This window comes from Wyeomyia smithii, chromosome 3 (genome assembly GCF_029784165.1).
Source record: "Wyeomyia smithii strain HCP4-BCI-WySm-NY-G18 chromosome 3, ASM2978416v1, whole genome shotgun sequence".
Classification (NCBI taxonomy): Eukaryota; Metazoa; Arthropoda; class Insecta; order Diptera; family Culicidae; genus Wyeomyia; species Wyeomyia smithii.
Window position 1 is genome coordinate 124,110,278 of NC_073696.1, and position 21,736 is coordinate 124,132,013.

The window sequence follows — 21,736 nt, forward strand, 5'->3', positions numbered from 1 at the left end:
TTTTATATATCAGCTAAAAGAGTGCAATCTTCTGAGCAAAACAAGATTTTTTAAATTTATATATCATTGTCCTTGAAGAATAAAAATCGCTCTAAAGCGCTACAGTGACTTTTGGTTCATGGGCGAACTGTCATTGTAGCGATTTCGAGCAGTTTTAATTCGTGATTTACACCGAAAAAAAATCAAATCAAATGCTCTCTACACATGAATACCAATAATTCAACCCAATCATTTTAACGGGTCGACCCATATCCGTTTTAAATAGAATCCATGGCATTTTGACGTAGTTTGGCATTTAACGCGTTTAAGCATTGAAATCTGAGTATAAAAAGATTGATTTTTGTATGCATGACATGGCAAACCGAAGTGTAAGACACTTGATTTTGTACTGTGCAGTGAAACGCAAGTGTATTCCACGTAGATATAAAAAGTTTTATCTATTAGCACAGAAGTAAGTGGAATCCACTTGGCAGTAACGTGTCGATTTTTCATAGTGTAAGAATTGAAGGACAATTGAAAATTTTTGAAAATCACGTTTTGTTTAGAAATTACAACTCTTTCAGATGATATAAATAACTGATATAGCTAAACAACCCAATCAAATCATAGTTATGAGAAACATTGTAAGTGACTTCTAAATGTATGAGAAAAGTGCCTGGAAAAATGCTGTTAAGATACATAACAACCCCTTTTTTCGTGGTAAAAATGGCAAAAAACAATGTTTTTTATTGTTCTGGACTATAATATTTAATGTAAAATGATGTATTTGCAATGAAAAACATAGTTAAATTATGGTAAAACTATGTACAATTACAGCAACTTTTAAGGTTTTTTTGATGTTACTTATTTTTCGGGTAGGATTAGGTTTAATCAACTCGGTTTGCTTACATTTCTCGCTGAACATGTGAAAAGGGCCCAAGTGCCATATGTAAACAAGCCACAATTTCACGTTTTTCAATGAATACAAGCTTAATCTACTCGTACAAATAAGATTGTTTGATTAAGAGTAAATTCTTTTATCAATAAATCTTATTGGTAAGAGCAGATTTCGCTTGTATTGATCAAAAAACGAGAAAATTTGGCTTGTTTACATATGGCACATGGGCCCTTTTTACATGTTTGGCGAGATTTGTTCTATACGACCATTTGATTTGTTGCTGATGATATTTATTACGATGTTTTCGCCAAAGTTGGTGTTTTTCGCCCCTTTTGCTGTTCAGCAGTTTTTTGCGTAATCGCGACAACACTTATCTTCCACACCAACAAATCTTGTCAGGCAGCTAGAAAAAGGTATTAGAAGAAAGACGAGAATTTACTGCTCTGTCGACGGACAGTTGCATCGGGAAGTAGAAAAAAGTAATTTCGCTCATTTAAGTGTGTTTAATGTAATATTAACAATGCTATTAATTTAGATTGAACCCTGCCAACAGTGAATCGAGTGAAGTAAGAGCGGAATCGTTGGATTTTACGTTATTTTTTAGTTTTTTTTTCTTGTTACTTGTGTGCCTGGCTGGCTTTAAGTGGAAATCAGAGGAGGATTCAGTCTCGTCACTCGGTGGTCTCTTTCTAACCAGTGTGGTGGATTATAACCGCATTAGCAGTGTGTGTGCGGTGTTTCCGCTTCTGAAAAAGTGTGAGTGCTGTTCATATATGTCAGACTGCAATCCAAAAATTCGCTCCTCGTTGAAGACTTCCGCGAGAAAGTTTTTTTTAATACATTTTTAGTGAGTGATGTGCAAATTTTGACAAAAGTAACTAAAGGCAGATAAGTTTCTACGGTAGTGTCGTGCAATACACCCAGAATAACCGTCTTAATTTGACGGTTTAAAATGACAACCATCGAACGGTGCCGCTATGTCAGGAAACCAGAAAATTGAATAATTGCAGATTAAGGAGTGATGGCTGAAGGGCCCTAGTAGAAGAAAAAAGGTTCGACTAGAAAATCGAACATTTTCCGCCGACTATTTGTTGTTAGATTGACTGTCTTCGTTACGCCCACATTACCCGAAAAAAAGTGTGCAAAAGATAGTGCCGTTGGTGGAAAACTTTTACTGGCAGACGATTCTTTTATGTTCTTCATTTTCAAGCCTAACTATGATTCCAGTGTTGCCGGCGTTCACTTAAAGATGTTTCGAAAAATTTGAGTTAAAGTTTTATTGTTGTAGATATATCTTGAATCAAGATTCTACTCGATGAACGTTATATGATTATTAAAGCCCTAATTTCCAACGTTTTAAAGGTATTTTGTTTGATTTTATGTAACTTTTGCATACTGCACACAATTTCATTCATGCGCAAATGTTCTTTATTTGCGTTTGTAATAATAATTATTACGCTATGAAAGTTGTCTATGCAGAGTTGACTAGGTGTCAATATACATACATCAAATTTTTAAAAAGAAATGCATGCTTTTGTTATGCTGAATAGCATGTAGCTTCCCGTTGAATTCCTCTGTCAACATACTTACTTATCTCTTAAATTATTAATTATGTTTGTTAGAACATAAAGGAAATTTATTTTTATCTCATTTTTTCATCTGCGTTTCATTTGCAGTTCAACCAAAACAATACATGCATAGAGGTATAATACAACTTTGGACTAGCTATAAATTTTGCAAAAGTATTTTTATGTAGTATATTTTTTATGTTTTGAAATTAACCAATTATTCAACTTAAATAGCTTATTTTGATAGCCGAATCTTTTACTGCTATTTAATACAAATCGATCAAGTTAACAAATAATAAAATTTGCAGTTCTGTTACGGAAATCTAAAGCTTCGCACGGTATCAGACTTTCAAATTTTTCACTTTTGTCGCGCTAAATGGTGGACATGTCATGAGAATTAACAGAATCGAAGATAGAATGGATGAAAACAGTTCGCTGAACCACCAGAATGGTGCTGGTGGCCAGCTGAGCGGAATCGGCGGCGCCGGAGCCGGTGGTATTCAAAGCGGTGGCGTTGGCCTTGGAGGAATGATTAACAATTCGACTGGCGGCATGAACAACAACAACAAACCTGTCGGTCTCGGGGGAACCGGAAGTGGTGGTAGCGGGCAGGACGACCAAAACAATAAGGCAGCGCCTACCCAGTACTCAATTCCTGGTATTCTGCACTTCATTCAACACGAATGGGCCCGGTTCGAGCTAGAACGGTCTCAGTGGGATGTCGATCGTGCCGAATTACAGGTAAGTTCCTTAAAAACCGACCAACTATGAAAGATCAATTATACTAATCATAAAAGTTAGTAAACATTCTTCTAAACAATTTTATTAAAAAAATCGCGGCTTTTGAATGACTCACTTGCTCGGAGTTAGTAGCTCCTGAATGTGTACCTTCTCGACATTGAAATTTGCATTGAAATATTTTTTCACATTTAAACAAAGCTTCCTATACAAAACTAGGATATGCGATCAAAAAGTACCAGAAAAATCCAAATAATGACAATAAACAAAACGTGGTATAACAGATTTCAAATATCTTATTCATTTGAATTTGGTTAAAAAAAATTATTTAATACAAACAGTTGCTAAAAAGTATTGTAAAGCGCTATTTCGGAACATAATTCAACTACAAAACATTGAAATTTATAAATTTTAGCTGAAAAGAGTTTATCGGTCTACAAACGAATGTAACATTTGCATTATTTACGCGGTACATTATAGGCATCACAGTTAGTATATAAAATTATGTAACAATTTTTCAGTAATTAGAAAAAATATAGTATGTACATTTTGTTTGAAAAGTCAATTAGTCAAGTAGAAAGTTATAAAACGTACGCTAACAATTCGAACCTTTATACTAGAATCTGATTAATTAACAGAAGCTTTTATCTAAGAAATTGATTTTGTTTTTTTTTATAATTCTCTCAACGTAATGTTTTTGATGAAACAGTTTTTTTTTTAATTGTGAAAAATATTCCACAGTAAATTCATACACTGTTTTCGTTCAGATATCTGCTTGAGAATTTTTGTAAAATTTCAAAACCTTTCCAAACCTTTCGAAACCCGTTGCGTTGCCTATAGAAGTGCAAGTAGATGATTTTCAGATCCCGGAAGCGTTCATTTCGATATGAAAGAGAAGTTTTAAAAGTAGTATCGAAGACACTAACACTTAAGTTTGAAACTTTTCTTTGAGTATTGGGCTGTTTTTGAGAGATCATCAAAACTCTTTTATTTGTGGTAATATCAGATAAACTCGAATGACAATTTACTCAATCACTTTCTGTCGGTAGTTTGTTTATAGAAACCAACTTTTCTATTGCTTAATCATCGTTTCCACTTACACTAAATGGCAGATTCCGCTCTATTATAAATGTGTTAAGTACATTAAATATCTTTTTTTTTTTATTGTTTTTTAACAATGACCAGTGCAAAGTACTGTGCTCAAGCATACAAACATAGTCGGACAAAAAAAAGCGTTCAAGACACCAGCGTCAACGAATGATGTCTCCTAAGCTAACGTGAGAATAATTTTATATAATATTGACCCTAGGAAAATAATCAATACACATTATAAACCTGCTACTCTAATACTAGCAGGTTTCCGAAAACTTAAAAAGGATAGCTGCTTATTATCTAATATGGACACAACTTTTACTTGTAAGCCCAGAAAGTTGATAAGATTCTGAGAATAAAATAAACAACGAGAAACTTCTAAGATACAGTTGCATTTGCTTAAATAGAATGCTATTCTATAAATAATTTCAACCCACTTTACGGTGATTTCGAACCGACTCTTCCCTAGTTCAAGGTTGTTGAACAGGGAGTGACTCACACTTACTGACGCACATTTTTCTTGCTGACATGTTCGAGTAAATGACATTTTAAATTAGACTGAGTGTTTTGTGTATCATTTTGTTTGATAATACTGTAATTACGAACTTAGAATGAGAGTGAAACCTTTAGGTACCGTTAAACTTTAATTGTGTTCGTACCTAGATGCTCTAGTAGTACATGCTTGAAGAACGCAGGGCAGGGTAAACAGGATAGCAAACGTGCGTGTGTGGATAGTTGCAGGGTGGCACCTTCCGGTGTATCTGCTTAGTACCTGACTTTTTCTCTTTTCATCGTCCATCTCTTGTTTAGTTGCTGTTATCGATGGTACATGAATCAGAACGTGAAACCAGTTTTTTTATGTTTCTTCTAACATTCGCTTCCATTCATGATGTGGTGCAGATGCTATATATTCAAGACAAAATATACTACACGATGATACTACAACTGGCAGGCACTTTGCCACCGGTGCGATGTGAAGAGGCACTATATTCTCTCCACAAAGTGGTATAGCATTTTTTAACGTGGTGCTAAGAATAGCAAGCAAACTAATTTTTTCAGTCTCAGCGGCTAGGAATCGATTTAATGAAAGCTATATAATAACCGTGCTGTAGTTCCAATACAGCACATGGGTGTTGTTTTTCAAAAAGTCATGACTTATCAATGGCTAGAGGAATAGTGTGGGGCTGAGCAAATTGGCTATGAGAACACTACGCTGATCATTAGCATTGTGTGAAACATATGTGTTACCATTGAGTCGTGATATTCTTCGCATCTCTCTCAATCTAAAAACCAATACAATTTTCCGATAAACATTCAAACACATTATTCTACGTCATCAATCACTATTTCGCACACTGGCTTAATTATCAAATTGAATTCCACCAACATGTAGGGAATACTTGTTTTTGCGAAAGTGTGTTTTCTCTTCGAAGAATCGTATTGAAGAGTATACGCCTTCAAAATGATTCACTATTGTATATGTATGCTATTCTCTTTACTGATGTAATATTGATAGTTCTTATTGATGTAGCTTCATAGCTTTTGAACACATCATCCAGATCCCATTTTGCTTGCTTGATGTCTAGAAAAAAAATTTTTTTTTGCACAGTACCCCTTGATAGCTGTTTTAATTTAAAATATTTTCAGCGTTCTCGAAGATATAGTTTGAAACTTCTCTACCCTAACCAGGGACCCGTTATTCAACGGACCAAAGTCCGAAGTTGGATGTGATTTCTCCTGCGATGAAGGCGGGATAACCAGAAATTTCTTGCTTCAGGAAATCTCATAGACGTCGGCAGGGATTTAAATGTGTTATGAAGGGATGGTGCTAATGCTGCCACCCACCTATTGGAACCTATGACGCAAGCCTAATGGGCGGAAATAAAACGAACTACGCCGTCCTGACGCTGTATTATATTAACTGCAGCACACTTCAGTGCTTTACTGATAGAATTTAGCGAAGGCCCATCAAATTACTGAAATATCAGCTCAGATGAATTCTTCCTGTGGCTGATTTATTCCTTACGATTGTAGCCCAAAAAGTATTGGGGAAGGACGTCCAAGATGGGGCCCTCACCCCGTAGGTGACTCTCCAGCTTGAAAACCTGAACGAAATCACCGAAGGGTGCGACATTGCACAAGTCCTTGAGCCTGAGAATAAACCCATGCTTAGGTCCTTTTTGATGTCGAACGGCCTGATTCTACTATGATTTGAACCCACGATCATTCGCTTGACAAAGCAGGTTCTGTAACCTTTCGGCTACGTAACTCTGGGGGAGTTCCCAATGTTTGCTTCAAGCGCTTCGAGCGTAGACAATAGTCAGGGCCCGACAGGTCTAGCTCAGTCGACGCTGCGGTGGTGCAGGCCATAAAGCGCGAGATTGCGGGGTGCCTCCCAAGTGCTTGGTCGGCACCGGTAAGCGGGACGCTAAGCACGTCACGGAAGGCCCTAAATTCCTGGCTAGCAAGCCGGCTACTAAACCGCAGGCATGAGGGTGACGCAATTAGGTCTGAACCACTACTACGCGGCTCAACAACTCATATACAAAGCAGCCATTGAGTCGTTGTCGGACATTACCATCGGACCCCTAGCGCATTCCTACCGGAAACGGTAACTGGGTAGCGGATAAGTCCGAGATGGCGACCATATGGACGACAGGTGGGTTCCCGGTTCAGGAGATTGTATCGACCTCGAATGAGGGCTACATGGTTGCCAGGGTGGATGGGGTATTCTACTGCAGTTGCTATGCTCCGCCGCGTTGTTCTACAGAGAGGTTCGCTCAGATGGTCGATCGTGTAACCGTGGTACTAACAGGTCTAAAGCCGTTGGTGGTGGCGGATAAGTTCAACGCTTGGGCTGTTGAGTGGGGAAGTCGCATCACTAACCAGAGGGGCCAGATCCTGTTGGAAGCTTTGGAGAAGCTCAACTTAGATCTGGCAAATGTCGGTGCTAAAAGTACCTAGAGCGGCGCGGCATCGATCATCGACGTGACGTTCGGCAGCCCGGGACCAACCACGAACTGGAGGGTAGACAACGGCCACACTAATAGCGACCACCAGTCGGTCAGGGCGACACGAGGCGGCAAGCGACGAGTAGGACCAATACCCCAACCACTCGCGACTTAAAGACATCGCACTTTGATGCCGATGTATTTGCGGAAGTAATAAGGGGAGGGCCCCCCTGAGTGCGGAAAAATTTATTGCTACATTATCGCGGGCTAGCCTGAAAATGGAAGGCCACCTGGTGGACCGACGCGATAGCCGACCTCCGCAGCGCGTGCCTTCGTGCGAGGCGAAAAGTGCAACGCACGCGCACCGATGCGCAAAGATCGGAGCACCAGGCATCATTCAAATCCGCTAAGGTAACGCTTAAGAACGCAATAAAGGCCAGTAAACGTGCCTGTTTCGATAGACTTTGCTAAAGTGTCAATACGAACCCATGGGATGACGCTTATAGGGTCATTATGGCCAAGACCAGAGGCTCGTCAACCCCGGCAGAGCAATTACCAGCGATGTTGGAGCGGATCATTGAGGGACTTTTCTCACACCACGAGCCAAACCGCTGGCCTCCGGCTGCTGAGTCACCACAAATAGCGAGTGACGGCAGCCCCGCAGAGGTCGAGGAGGCGGCAAGGGTAACGAACGACGACACCGGGACCAGATAAAATCCCGAACGTAAACCGTATCCCCCGGGTTGTTCAGAGCTATCATGCAGAAATGCCTCCACGACCGCCTCTACCCGGATAAGTGGAAGCGACAGAGACTGGTATTACTGCCGGTGGCCGGGAAACCACCAGGTGGCCCATCGACATATAGACCAATCTGTCTGCTAGACACAGCGGGCAAGGTGCTTGAGAGGGTAATCCTCAACAGACTTGTGAGATTCACCAAGAGTGAAACCGGTCGAGGTAGCACTCCAGCGTAAGAGAAGAAACCATCGCTATTGCGCAATTGCCACGCTAGACATGAAATACGCGTTGAAGAGCGCTAGCTGGGAATCTATAGCTTACGCGCTTCGGAGTCTCGGAAAGCCGGCGCCACTGTACAAGATTCTGGAAAGCTGCTTTCAGAATCGAGTGCTGGTCTACAACACACATGAGGATCAGAAATACGTTCCGATTACCGCGGGAGTACTGCAAGGTTCCATCCTGGGTTCGGTATTGCGGAATGCCATGTATGACAGTGTGTTGAAGACTAAGCCCCCACCGGGAGCGGTGGTTGTGGGCTTTGCGGACTATATAACTCCAGAGCTCTACGGCGAGTCAGTCAACGAGGTCGAGTTGAAAGCTATTCATACGCGTAGTTGAGGACTAGATGCACTCCAGGAAACTGGAGTTAACGCATCATAAGACAGAGGTCATCGTAGTGAACAACCGTAAATCGGAACAGAAGGCGGTGATTAGTGTCGGCACTATCGCCTTAAGGCGATCCTTGAAGCTCTTTTGGGTAATGGTTGACGACAAGCTCACGTTTGGGAGCCACGTCGCCTATTCCTGCAAGCAAATTTCCACAACTATAGCGGCATAGTTCGGCGGTATTTAGCAGCAGGCAGAAGCTGCTAGCTAGGGTGGCAACGTCCATACTCAGGTATGGCGGACCCGTGTGGTCGGAAGCGTTGGGTACTTCCAATTACCGCGGAAAACTAGAAAGCACTTATAGGCTCATGTGCCTGAAGGTCGCGTGCGCGCATTGAAGGCAATATGCGTCCTGGCTGGCATGATATCTAACAGCATCAACTTCGCTGGAATGGGTCATTTCTACCAGGAGTAGATGGGCGCACCGACTCGTCTCGAAGAAACCCGGATAGACCGAGTGGCGCCATGGGGATATTATCTTCCACCTGACACAGATACTGTCAGTGTCAGGCCGTACCTGCACAAGTTTGGGCACGCTGAGTCACCTATGTGCCCACAATGTGCGGGCGCGGAGGAAACCGCTGAGCATGTGCTTTTCGTACAGGTAAGGAGCGAAATGTTGACAATGAGTGAGTGGGCCGGAAAACAGTGCGAAGGATACTGAAGGCTAACTCTGCCTTGACGAAGTCAGCCAAGTCGTTAAAAATATAAGGGAGTGCAATAAGCACACTCGCCCTTCGCCCTGAAGCAATACCTAGCGGCAGCCACAGGAAGAGCCGGATTCGAAAAAAAACAGAGAAACGTATCTGGAGCGCTTCGCGACGCTATTCGCATTCACTATGTCATCGGCCTAAAGCGTTGAATATGTCCCTTAAGCTGGAAGTACAAAGTCAGCAGAACAAAGAGTTAATAGCATGAAAATTTAGTGCTCATTCGATGCTCATTTAATGCCATATCGCCGAATTTAATGCTTCATCATTTCTTTGAAAAATTCTCTTGTGTGCTAGCTTAAGAAAATAGCTAGCAGACAATATACCAAAATAGCATTTTTAGTCACAAAACAATTCTATAAAGGTCAGAAACATTTAATGCTCATTTAATGCTCTTGAAAAACCTGATTTTCATGATAATTTTATTGACTTTGTATCAGTGGCGTCGGGTCCACCTGTGCAACATGTGCACTGCACAGGTACCCTATTCCATAATATTCGAGCATATGCAATTATCGAAATATTATAACCTGTTAAAGCAAGTAAGCATACTAGCAAAACCCTTCAATATGAAGCATCAATCACTTTGGTTTGATTTTCTCATTTCGTTTTTGGAAAAAGAACTTGAATAAATGTTTGGTGCAGATGTAACGAAATCAGCCACGCGACGCCTCTGCTTTGTATAAATTTTTCAAAAATATGATAATACATGAATAGCTTCAATTTTTTCAAATATTTTCCTCTGAAAACAATCAGAATCCTTTTGATACGATTAGATACTAATTAAATGCTTTCATATGCGAGCAGTTTCAATAATTTAGGTGCATTTTTCATTAAATATATTTTTTTTCAAAAATATTGTTCTGCTAGCTTAAGAAAAAAGTTAGCGGAACATTGGCCAGAAACAGCATTTTCAAACAATAAACTGTTGTAGAACGGTCATAATAATTTAATGCTCATTAAATGCTCTTGAAAAAAACCTGGTTTTCATGATAATTTTATTGTTTTTTTCTAAATTTTCGAAAATATAAAAATATGATTTCCATCCTAATTTTCGATTTTTATTTTTATCAATTCTTTAGTCCTGAAAAAGTCGGAAGGATCGTTTTTTTTTACGATTTGTTTGTTTCGATCTTTTGAAAAATTATTTTTCAGCGTGCAGAACATTTTTTTATGAAATTTTGAGTGATTGTCAGGTATCGTGTACCATTTCCAATGTTGTCTTACCGGTTTTTTAATAGTTGCGTGCGTTTACGACATCATCATCTGTTAAAAAATCTTCGTGTCATATGCAGTCGATTGCATAAAAGTTTAGACATTTTTTCTTCCTACTTGTAAAAGTGGAAAATCTCTCCCAATGCTTCTAAAACTCAAATGGTAATTTTCCTCATGAAACTAGGGCTTCTTTCCTCAAGCCAAACAATAATCACGTTGTCAAGATGAATGAGGTTATTTTAAGTTGGTCTAACAAGGTTTAGTACTTGGGACTAATTTACGATAAAAAACTTATTTTTTAAAGAGCACATTGAGAGTATACAAGCCAAGTGCATCAAATATACGAGATGTTTATATCCTCTCATTAACAAAAATTCTAAACTTTGTTTAAAGAACAAACTCTTGATTTACAAACAAATTTTTAGACCAGCAATGCTTTATGCTGTACCGATCTGGTCAAGTTACCGTTCGACAAGGAAGAAAACGCTTAAAAGGATTCAGAATAAAATTCTGTAAATGATTTTGAAGCGTCCTTCTTGTTTAGGTACACTCGAATTACAAAGATTTACTGGTGTTGAAACATTAGAAGCAATGTCAAATAAAATTATTTACAATTTTCGACAAAAATCGTTGCAATCTGCTCACTTCATAGTCAATAAGTTTGTAATTAAGTTAGTTGTAAGTTTATATCCTTTATTTGACAAGTAGGTTTAAATCCCTACGAATGACAAGTGCTTATTGAGAAAGCAATCAAATCTCAATAATTAAAATTACTATTTTTTAATTTAATTTTAATTTTAATTTAATTTGATTTTTTAAGTTTTTGAAACTGCTCGCATATGGAAGCATTTAATTGGTATCTAATTGTATCAAAAGGATTCTGATTGTTTTCAGAGAAAAATGTTTGAAAAAATTAAAGCTATTCATATATTATCATATTTTTGAAAAAATTATACAAAATCAATAAAATTATCATGAAAATCAGGTTTTTTCAAGAGAATTTAATGAGCATTAAATCATTATGATTATTCAACAACAGTTTATTGCTTGAAAATGCTGTTTCTGGCCAATGATCTGCTAACTTTTTTCTTAAGCTAGCAGAACAATATTTTTGAAAAAAAAAATATATTCAATGAAAAATGCACCTAAGTTATTGAAACTTTTCGCATATGGAAGCATTTAATTGGTATCCAATCGTATCTAAAGGATTCTGATTGTTTTCAGAGGAAAATGTTTGAAAAAATTAAAGCTATTCATGTATTATCATATATTTGAAAAATTTATACAAAGTCAATAAAATTATCATGAAAATCAGGTTTTTTCAAGAGCATTAAATGTTTCTGACCTTTATAGAACTGTTTTGTGACTAGAAATGCTTTTTTCGTACATTGTCTGCTAGCTATTTTCTTAAGCTAGCAAACAAGAGCATTTTTCAAAGAAATGATGGAGCATTAAATTCGGCGATATGGCATTAAATGAGCATCGAATGAGCACTAAATTTTCATGCTATTAACTCTTTGTTCTGCTGACTTTGTACTTCCAGCTTAAGGGACATGCGTTGAATGCTTACTTAATAATTTTTGATAAGAAATCAGGTGCTCGAAGACGATGTTTTCATAAATAAACTTGATTCTTCATGATAGATTTTCAAAACCACAAAAGAAAAATAAATACTAAATCACCATAAACGCAAAAACGTGTTTTATTTTACACATTTATGGTGATAATTACTGGGAAGGGGGGAGGTGTTTGTTTGGGCCAACCTTAAGTGCACAGCTAATGTTCAAACCCACGAGACACCACTGAGCTGTGTGCAAAGCCACGACCGCAAGATTTGACTTAGAACAATATAAGCCAGTCTGTTACAATAAATGTATTATCATAGATGAAGAAAACAAAATTAAGTGCATTATTGCATTCGAGACGAGTGATCGTAAATGAGACATTTAAAATTTCGAAACAAGCTTCTCCTCTTCAATAATTTATTAAACTAAAAACACAATAATACGATAGACTATCTTGTATCAACATATGTAGGGTAAGGTGGGGCAAGATAGCTCTCCTAAGCCAAATTTTCAATATCTCGTAACTGTAGTTAGTTTCAGATGATTTTATTGATGTTATGTATATTTTAAAATTATAAAATTACGCTAAAAAATAACGAAAATCAAAAGTTGGTACGCTTTTACAGTATTTTTTGAAAAGATTGTTTTTTTTTGCACTGTAAAAAAGACGGGGCAAGATCCGTCATTTGAAGGGGTATGATGGATCACCCTATCAAACAGCACAATATTATGATTAAATCTCAATAAGCTTTTTACGGATAGCAAGAAAAACACCTTATATTCATAGATAACGAAAAATGGGGGTCATCTCATCCATGTTATATCGCCGAAGGGGTTAAATTTTTCTTGACGATTACTCTCTGCAGCATTTTGAAGAATTTCTCTACTGTCGGCTTATTGGAGCAATGAATTTTTCTTTCGGAGTGACAACACCGCTTGCGTCGAATCTAGCCTTCAAACTGAAACGTTAACAATGAAAAATCAGCTGTCGATGCGAACTATACTTCCTCGTCTTTGGGGGCCCATGCTGCCCCAATCATTAATTCAGTCCACGATTGTGATATTAATGTCCTTTTTACATTTATTTAAAAGCAATAATGTTTAGTATATCATGAGCAGAATTGCTCATGTAATAAAGGTTTACTTCAAATTTTATAGCGTACTATGGGAGAACACGTTTTTTCAAAAGTATGGATCGCCTAAGAAACTTAACGAAAAAATATTTTATTTATTAAAAACAAGTAATATGCAAATATGAACTATGAACACGTGATACATTCAAAAATACGTTACGCATCATGCAGAATTAGTGTCATCCCAAAAAAAGAAATTTCACGCTTAAAAACGGCACGGATCCATCTTGCCCCATGATCCATCCTGCCTCACCTTACCCTATGTAATTAATTTTCATCTAAAATTAAAGGAATAGCTCTCGAAAAATAACATGGCGACCCTGAATAGATTAAAAATTGCACCTTGGGTCAACCTTTGGTTTCTGTACATCATCTCGATTCTGGAAATACCCATATTTGTTTGGTATTAGGCCTTTTTTGGCTGTTTTCCAGAATCAGAAGATTTCATCTTGGATTTAAAAATGGCGTCGGGCGTCGATTTTTGGCATCTGTGCACCATCCGGTCATTAAGGCTGTTTTCCAAAGAAGTGAGTTAAAATATCTGTTTCATTTGTATGGGACCCCCCCCCCCCCATCCGTTTCGAAGAGTAGGGAAGGGTGTTATCATAGTAATATTTCTCTTCCCCGAAAACATCCACATGTCAATTTTAGTTCCATTTGCTTGATTAGTTCCCGAGTTATGTAGAAATTTGTATGAAAAGGGGGAGTGTCGAAATACCAAATTAGGTTTCATTTGTCTTATTAAGTTCTTGAGTTGTGCACTTGGGTAGAAGTCATCTATTCATAAGCGTGGTCTCAAACTATCCAAATCACCTTTTCCGGCCCCAAAAACCCTTATGTACAAATTTTCCCGTCGATCGGTTCAGTAGTAGCTACACGAATCTGCATTTAAAAACTGCATTTTTATATGTTTAGATTTTCCATATCGCCATCAAATAACATGTAAAGGGTGTCCACGATGAAATTGCCACACACAAAATTGATTTGCAAAATTCGAGTTTTCATCCGATTGCCATCAAATTTTCAGGGATTGAAAAATAACTATTAAACTTCATTTTACCATTTTACTCGTATTTTATTTACAGTCCATACGCCAATGCCCGCACCTTGGCCTTAACCCCGGCCATAAGATTGTGCACAAACTGTGAATCTACCGTTTTCGCATGTAAACCCATATTTTCTTCAGTTCCTCGACTGTCTTCACTACCTTAGGTTGTTTAAGAAGGTGCTGCAGTACTTTAAGAAGGTGCTGCAGTACTTTTCGATGGGGCGGAGCTCCGGAGTGTTGGGAGGTTTGAACATTTTCGGCACGAAATTGACCTTATTGTCAGCATACCACTTCAGCACGTCCTAGGAGGCATGAGGCCAAATCCGGCCAGAAGATTTTTGGGACGTTGTGGGCGTTCAGGAGAGGAAGCAGCCGCTTCTGGAGGCACTCTTTCATGTACACCTGTCCGTTCATCGTGTCCTGGGTCACGAAAGGTGCACTCCGCTTCCCGCACGTGCAGATGGCTTGCCAAACCAGGAATTTCTTCGCAAATTTGGACATCTTCTGAGTGCGGACATGCTCCGGAACGCTGAACTTATCCTTGGCCGTGAAAAACAGGTTGCCCGGGATCTGTTTAAAGTCGGCCTTCACATATGTTTCGTCGTCCATGATGCAGCATTCAACTTTCGTCAGCATGTTGAGGTACAACTTCCTGGCACGGGTTTTGGCGGACGTGTTCTGCTTCTCGTCGCGGTTAGGGGCCTTTTGCACCTTGAACGTTCGAAGCCCAGCCTTAGTTTTGGCCTTCTGGACAAAACTTCGGCTTAGGTGCAGCTTCTTAGCCACATCCCGAACGGAAACGTTCGGGTTCCGGTTGAAGGCCCCTACTACGCGGTTGTGATTTTTGGTGTTGTACGAAATACTTTTTCCTTCACTTCTGGGCTTCCGATCGGTGGTCAATCGTTCCTAGAACCGCTTAATCACTCGCGACACCGTGGAATTCGCGATTCCCAACGTTTTAGCGATGGAACGATGCGAGAGATCCTTGTTCTCGTGATGAATGCGCAAGATTTTATCACGCACGAGCTGTTCTTTCGACTCCATTTCCACGAGTTTTGATCACAGGACTTTAAAACTTGCAGGATGTGAATAATGCACTATGAACTAAATCCACCCAAATTTTCATTAAATTCTACCCAACGGTTAAAAAGTTAGAGCAATTTCATGGTGTGGCAATTTCATCGTGGACACCCTCTAAGGAACTATTATCACTAACACAGGTGCATAAAAATTCCCTCAATACTATTACTACATTAAAAAAATAGAAGCGTGCTGTTACCGTTGCTGTCAAGCAATAAAAAGCTTGATTGGACCTATTGCGGTTAGTAGCAGAAAGCAGTGAAGCAACTAAACTTATTGTCACTCTTAAAGAGGTATAAAATGTGTTAATACTTCCAAATGGTTTTGAAGCGGTTGCATTGCTATTCTCATTTGCAAGTGTAAACCACTTTGCTGTAAAGCGAACTTATATCGGTTAACAGGGATTTCAATTGTTTTAGTAGCCATTTGCGAAATTTCTCAAAAAAGAAAAAGAATGCAATATGACTTATTTTTTTTTTAGATTTTTCCAATTTCGTTGTCGCAATGTTAGCCTAGTAAATAAAACAAACATAATTATCCAACAGTTTTTTGTAAAAAATATATCACTTTACCTACATATAAGTAATTTTACAGTAATACAAATCTTCTTTTTTCCCATTAGACTGAACAAATCTGTTTTTTACATATATGATTGGGATAACCTGAATGTTTTCTACTGCAACAAATCTAAACCCAACAGTTAGAATCATTGTTTTACTCATGCTTGTTCTAATATATGACAAACTCCAGCAGCACACCTATAATTATGCGGCTCATATTAAACCCGTGCTTAGAAATGAAACATTGTAGACTTTAGCTAAATTGGCTTATATTCGAATAAACAATATTGCAACCGTATAGCGTAACCGTAAAGCAAACGAACTAAGCATTACGCGACCGTTTCAACTAGCAGGAGAGACAGTTTACACATAACAGTAGCTGTATGTTTCATACCACCTACCGTCTGTTGGTGTACCATTTTCTGCAAAATCGATTGTGCTGACTGCGCACAGTTGGCAATAGTAGGATAGTGAAACAAAATATAAAGTTCGTATCGAAAAAATCCTTTAGCCCTAAAAAAATCAAACGTGTTTGTATTGTCGAGAGATCATCGCTAACTTTGAATATAAAATATGTAAAACTTAGAGTTTGTTTGAGAACCTAATCAACCCTCTATTCTCTGTGTTAGAAGTATATTTTTTTTTGCTTAAAAATATGTTTTACCTACTTGGTCCCACTGTTCTGCGGTTCAACTTACGATGACACCAAGATATGCTGTACGATAATGTCTCCATGCTGGTTGAACAATATGGCTTAGTCCAAGCGCGATGAAGTGTTCCTATTAGTAATGTAAAGTTTTTCGTGCGAAATAGACCATCTACGTTTTTTTATTCAGAGACATAGAGAAAACTTAAACATATACGTTTCCTCTAAGCTTTTCCTTGGGCTGTGGGCTCTTCTCGATTCCATAATTGTTGTAGCTAGGAGGAAAGCAGAACGGCAAAAAGATAATTGCATTCGCTGGTCAGACTTTAATCGATAAATAGTGTTATGTGTTACATTAAAAGGTTTAGTCTAACCCTGTAATCGGCACCAAGCAAGGTCGGCCAAGATTGGTGGTTTGAAGCTAATTTAAAATGACTTTTTTATGTCGAACAAAATTGTAAAGAGATTGTTTTTCTTAATTTTTCATAGGTGAAAACCTTTATATCAGTGAGTCTGACAGTACAATACTGATGAGCAAACCATTGTATATTCCAACTTAAGTTTGTGTAAATTTTACTTGACATATCTAGTATAGAGTCTCCGGCGTCTAGAATTAAAGTTTATTACTTGATGTTTGTTTCGTAAACAAATACTAATCGTTTTATAGCGGGTTGCGAAACACCAACATGGATTTTATATTTACTCGGCAATTCAAAGTGAGCGACGCTTTGTTGTAGAAAAACCCAAATCCCCGAAGTATGGCGAAAGATAATATCGAATCACCAAACTTTTTAATGCGAGTAAACCGCTTCGGTGATTTTGAGTTATTTGTCTTATAAAACTATAAATAAGTTATTGCATTTGGAAGACAATGCAATGCCTTTTTAAAATAGCTTCCTTTTACGTCAAAAGTGTCGCGTAAACAAGGTTAGGTAATCCTGTGACATAATATAAATGATAAAAAGCATGGAAAACGAAACCATTATTTCCCTAAAGACATCTATGATCCCGGTTCGTGTATTCGCGTTGCTCCTTAATTATCAACAATAGAGGGACCAATCAGTTAAAGTGCTTGTGTTCAAACCGATTATTTAATTCAACAAATTTCGTCACCAAAACTGAAGCACACATTTCTTTTACAACTTATATTTGCATCTAAAATGAAATAAAATGAAGTAACAGATATTTTTGTGAAATATCACCCTCCCTTTTTTTTTTTCAGTATTATGCCAAAACATCTTGTTTACTGCTTATTTCGTTATACGAGTCTGGTATATAGTAATTGCTGTTTCATCACCAGCTGATCTGCAATCCTCAATTGTGAATCAGCTGGTGATAAATGAAAAAATTATGAAAAAATAAAATATTGAATATCAGGAGCGTTGTGTTTTTCGTAAAAATAAAAACAAATGAATTGCCTCGTTCGGCATAATTTTGTGGATTTTTGTTAAGTTATTAACATCCCTCAAAATGTAACATAAAAAAATGCACATCAACAATTTTCGAACTCATCAATTAAGGTTTCTTTTTACTAAATCAACTCACACTAAATGGTCCATTTCCCGATATAACAAGCGTGGGAAATAACAATTAAATTAAATGTTAGTTCGCGACACGGGTATATCAGCCAAAAAACTGTGGAGATGCTTGAAAATTTCAATGAAAACTGTCAAGGTGTTTCCAGAAGTTGAGCAAACAAGTTCCGTAAAGAAACTAACTTCATTATTAGTTGCTTTCCGACTTTCATTCGTACCTTATACTCATTGAAGCTTCTGAAGCTCGCTTCATCATTGTTATCAGTGTTCCGACTGATATTTATATTATCAGTTGATTGATTTCAAGTTGATTTAGACGAGTTGACTATCTTATCCAATGAAGATTGAATACAGAGTGTTGATTTGCGATATACATAAAAGCATAATACTATTCATGAATTGCCATTATTTCTATTCTTGTGAATGGTAAATCAAACTTAGATGTTTATTTTTAAACGGTTAATGAAGAATGTCGCGTACGTGTCATTCGAGTAGTTATTAGCGCTTGATAAGGTTAATCATATACTTGATTCCACTGCACTATAACTCAGTAGTGTGCACATAATGTGACGCGTTACCGTAACGACCGTGAACGTGAAATCATTCCGGTGATGGTTACGGATGTAAATGTAAGCAACGCCAAATAGTGACGTCTGAGTCGCGTCGGCCAACGGCAAGATAGCATGGTATAGTGCAAAACATTTGGCCTAAATTTAGACGAGCGGCAGGAGTCTCACCCACGCTATATAAATCACAAACCACACGTTTGATGCTATTTTCCGCTTCTTGTGCCCCTTCTTCTATCAATGAGCTGACGTAGAATGAGTGGTTTAACGTTCCGATTCCATCCAGAGAGGTTAGAGGGTGTAATAAAAGCTTGATCGGCGTATAGATGAAAATGTTCAAAAATGTCTGATGATTTACCCCTGGCGTTTAAAAAAGTTTCTTCCTGTGTTTTTCCAACTGTAAAAACGGTACAGATCAATGAACTCAAAATTAAAGCGAACAGGTTTGTCAACTCAACGCCAACTTTTAGTCATGGATCTATTTTCGTCAGGAACAACAGTTTTAAATAGACAATAGAATCAGCGTTTTTCTTATCAAATTCTTTGAATACTATTAACCATTAAGTTAGAATTGCGCTTAAATTTCATTTTTAGTTTAATCTATACAGCACTTGAATATTACAAATTGATAATGAATAAAGGGATAAAAATAAAACTACCGATTTGACCAGTACAACCGTCCATAGAATTCCTTTTTTTAAAGATCACTTTTCACTATTCGTAATAATTTAACTCAGTTTAGTTCACCATTACTTCATTTCTTAAAATAATTTGACAGCCACCATGTCGAAGATAATTTGACAGCTGAGAAAATAAAACACCCGGTTTAAACACAAGAAAAAATAAAAGCGGTCTAATTAGTACACGCAGTTACCCATGCCTTTCACGGTTATCGTTGAACTCCTGAATGGTGTACATGAAGGAAAAACACAAGAAAGCACATTCTCAATTGCAGACTACTATTTTCTGAAAGCCATCAAGCCGATCGCTGGGCTCATGTTCATATAAAACTTTTGCAGTGACTTGCCTTTTGCTGCGGAGTTATTTTTAAGCTCGATGCAGTTTTGTTTTCAGCTGAGCCATGTTTTCAGTCTCATTTAGTTCGCGTCTTGCTCAGCGATAGTTGTGATTTCCTCCCATATACTGGTGAAAGGTGTAAGCTAGAATTATCAGTGAAATCTTCAAATTGTGCTAATTCTAATAGATCGAAACTAACGGCTTAGTAGGAGTTGAGGTTTTCCAATCTTACTATTGTCCTACTTAATCCGATAGTGAACATTCGGTGCTTTGTAACAAAAAAAAACGTGGTACATCTTATACAACACTTAAGTGATTTTTTAATTGAGGTGATAATAGCTGCTCATTGGACGCAAGTTTTTTACTTTCTTATGATCACTGTTTTCATCATTGTTATCGTGTTTCAGTTACAACCCCCTATGCTCATAATCGTTACTGTTTCAACTGGTAAACTGCCGCTGATGGCAAGTCCGCCCCATTACATAAACCAGTAAGTCGGGCAAAACGCGTTAAAATTTTATATTGTACCTTTGCTTCTTATGAGATGAGACATTAAGTTTGAGTTTTTTTTCCAAAATTTGCAGAAAAAAAACTGTGTTCATTTATTGTTACAAAACATGGACATGATTAGGTACAGTGTTCTCTTAGAAACCTAATGCGGCAGCAGTGGAGAAAAGAAATCTACATAGATATCAAATTTGCACATTATTTTGATGTAATTATTAAAATATAATTTCATTTTTATTTAGCCCTTATTCACTTTTGATTCTCAAGAAAGGAAATAAGTAAGAATTATAATGAGAAACGTATGCTATTTTCATATAATGCAGAAAAATGTGGTTTCAACTTTAGTGTAAAAATAAAATGAGTTCGACATTAGTGTGGAGTTTTATCAACTTTTGGAAACTTAAATTATGTTTAATTAACGTTACTTGTTATTTTAAAAATAAACCTGTATTTATTTTGTTTTAATCTATTCTTAAAAACAGTCCATCGCTGATTTAAAGCAACGTGTGTAAGCTGCTCTGTACAATAATTTCAACGAAGCATTTTTATCAATTCCGCAGGAATATAATATGGGTATATTATATCAAGCTTGTATACAAATATCCAGCCGTAAATCACCTCCTTTGACGAGTAATGGAAGATGCACAGTTCACGGCTGGGTATTTGTATGAGAGGTCGACGTAAAGACCCCTAATGACTTTGACATACCTGTTCTGCCGCTCATAGCAAGTCCGTCTCATTTGCGTTTTGGTGCGGATGAGAAAACAGCAATTAAAAATCCTAACGCTTTAGGTGAAATTTTGCACTCAAATGCTTTTTCAATCAAGACCATCAACAGAATTTTGTACTGCAATGACAATCTAACACTTTTGCATCATAACACTTGCATAAACACCGAAATTTGATTAAAATTTGTTGAAAATCATAAGCTGGGACTCATATGCGATTACTTTTACAGTACGTAGCCAGAATGATAGCAAGTCAGTCCCATAGCCAGCTACGACCGGTGATGAAAAACCAACTAGGGAACATCCAGAACTGACGTAGCATGCTAGGGGGGAGGGGGGGGTTGCAGTTTTGTGACGAAATGTGACAAGGGGGGGGGGGGGGGTTAGGCCAAGCTACGTAGCAAATATAAACTAAGAAAAAAATTTTGATTTTTTCTAATTATTCTTTTTTATTAATGTTTTTTTTTCTGTTTAAAGTTATTTTTATTACTTTCTTGTCTTTTCTTGATCATCTATGATACAATGTTTTTTTTTTTATAGTAAAATTTGCAAAAAAAATTGTCATAAGGGGGGGGGGGGTGTTATGAAGCTACGTCATTATCTAGAGGGGGTCTGACTTTGTGACGAAATGCTACGATGGGGGAGGAGGGGGTCAAAAAAACCTAAAAAAAGCTACGTCATTTATGCATGCTCCCCTACTGCAAATCGATGGCGGTGCTATAGCTTGCGTTTGGAATGAATCCATCGCTGGTCAATTCATAAATGACCTTCTCTCGTGCTTCATTAAATAAGTATT

The 21,736-nt window shown here is 37.7% G+C and overlaps 1 protein-coding gene across 11 annotated transcripts in view; it reads left to right on the plus strand.

Annotated features, from left to right (window-relative positions):
* Positions 1-1,261: 1,261 nt before the first annotated feature.
* LOC129727031 (striatin-3) overlaps positions 1,262-21,736 on the plus strand; it is a 29,949-nt gene continuing 9,474 nt past the window's right edge. For 2 of the 11 annotated variants that reach the window (XM_055684398.1, XM_055684408.1), the window contains exons 1-2: positions 1,264-2,239; positions 2,754-3,186. In XM_055684398.1, the coding sequence (XP_055540373.1) occupies positions 2,836-3,186 (351 nt within the window). In that variant the 5' untranslated portion in view covers positions 1,264-2,239; positions 2,754-2,835. Of the gene's footprint in view, positions 2,240-2,553; positions 2,581-2,753; positions 3,187-19,826; positions 20,035-20,112; positions 20,196-21,736 lie in introns of those variants that run through there. The other 9 variants (XM_055684401.1, XM_055684405.1, XM_055684407.1 and 6 more) reach the window with 9 other exon arrangements.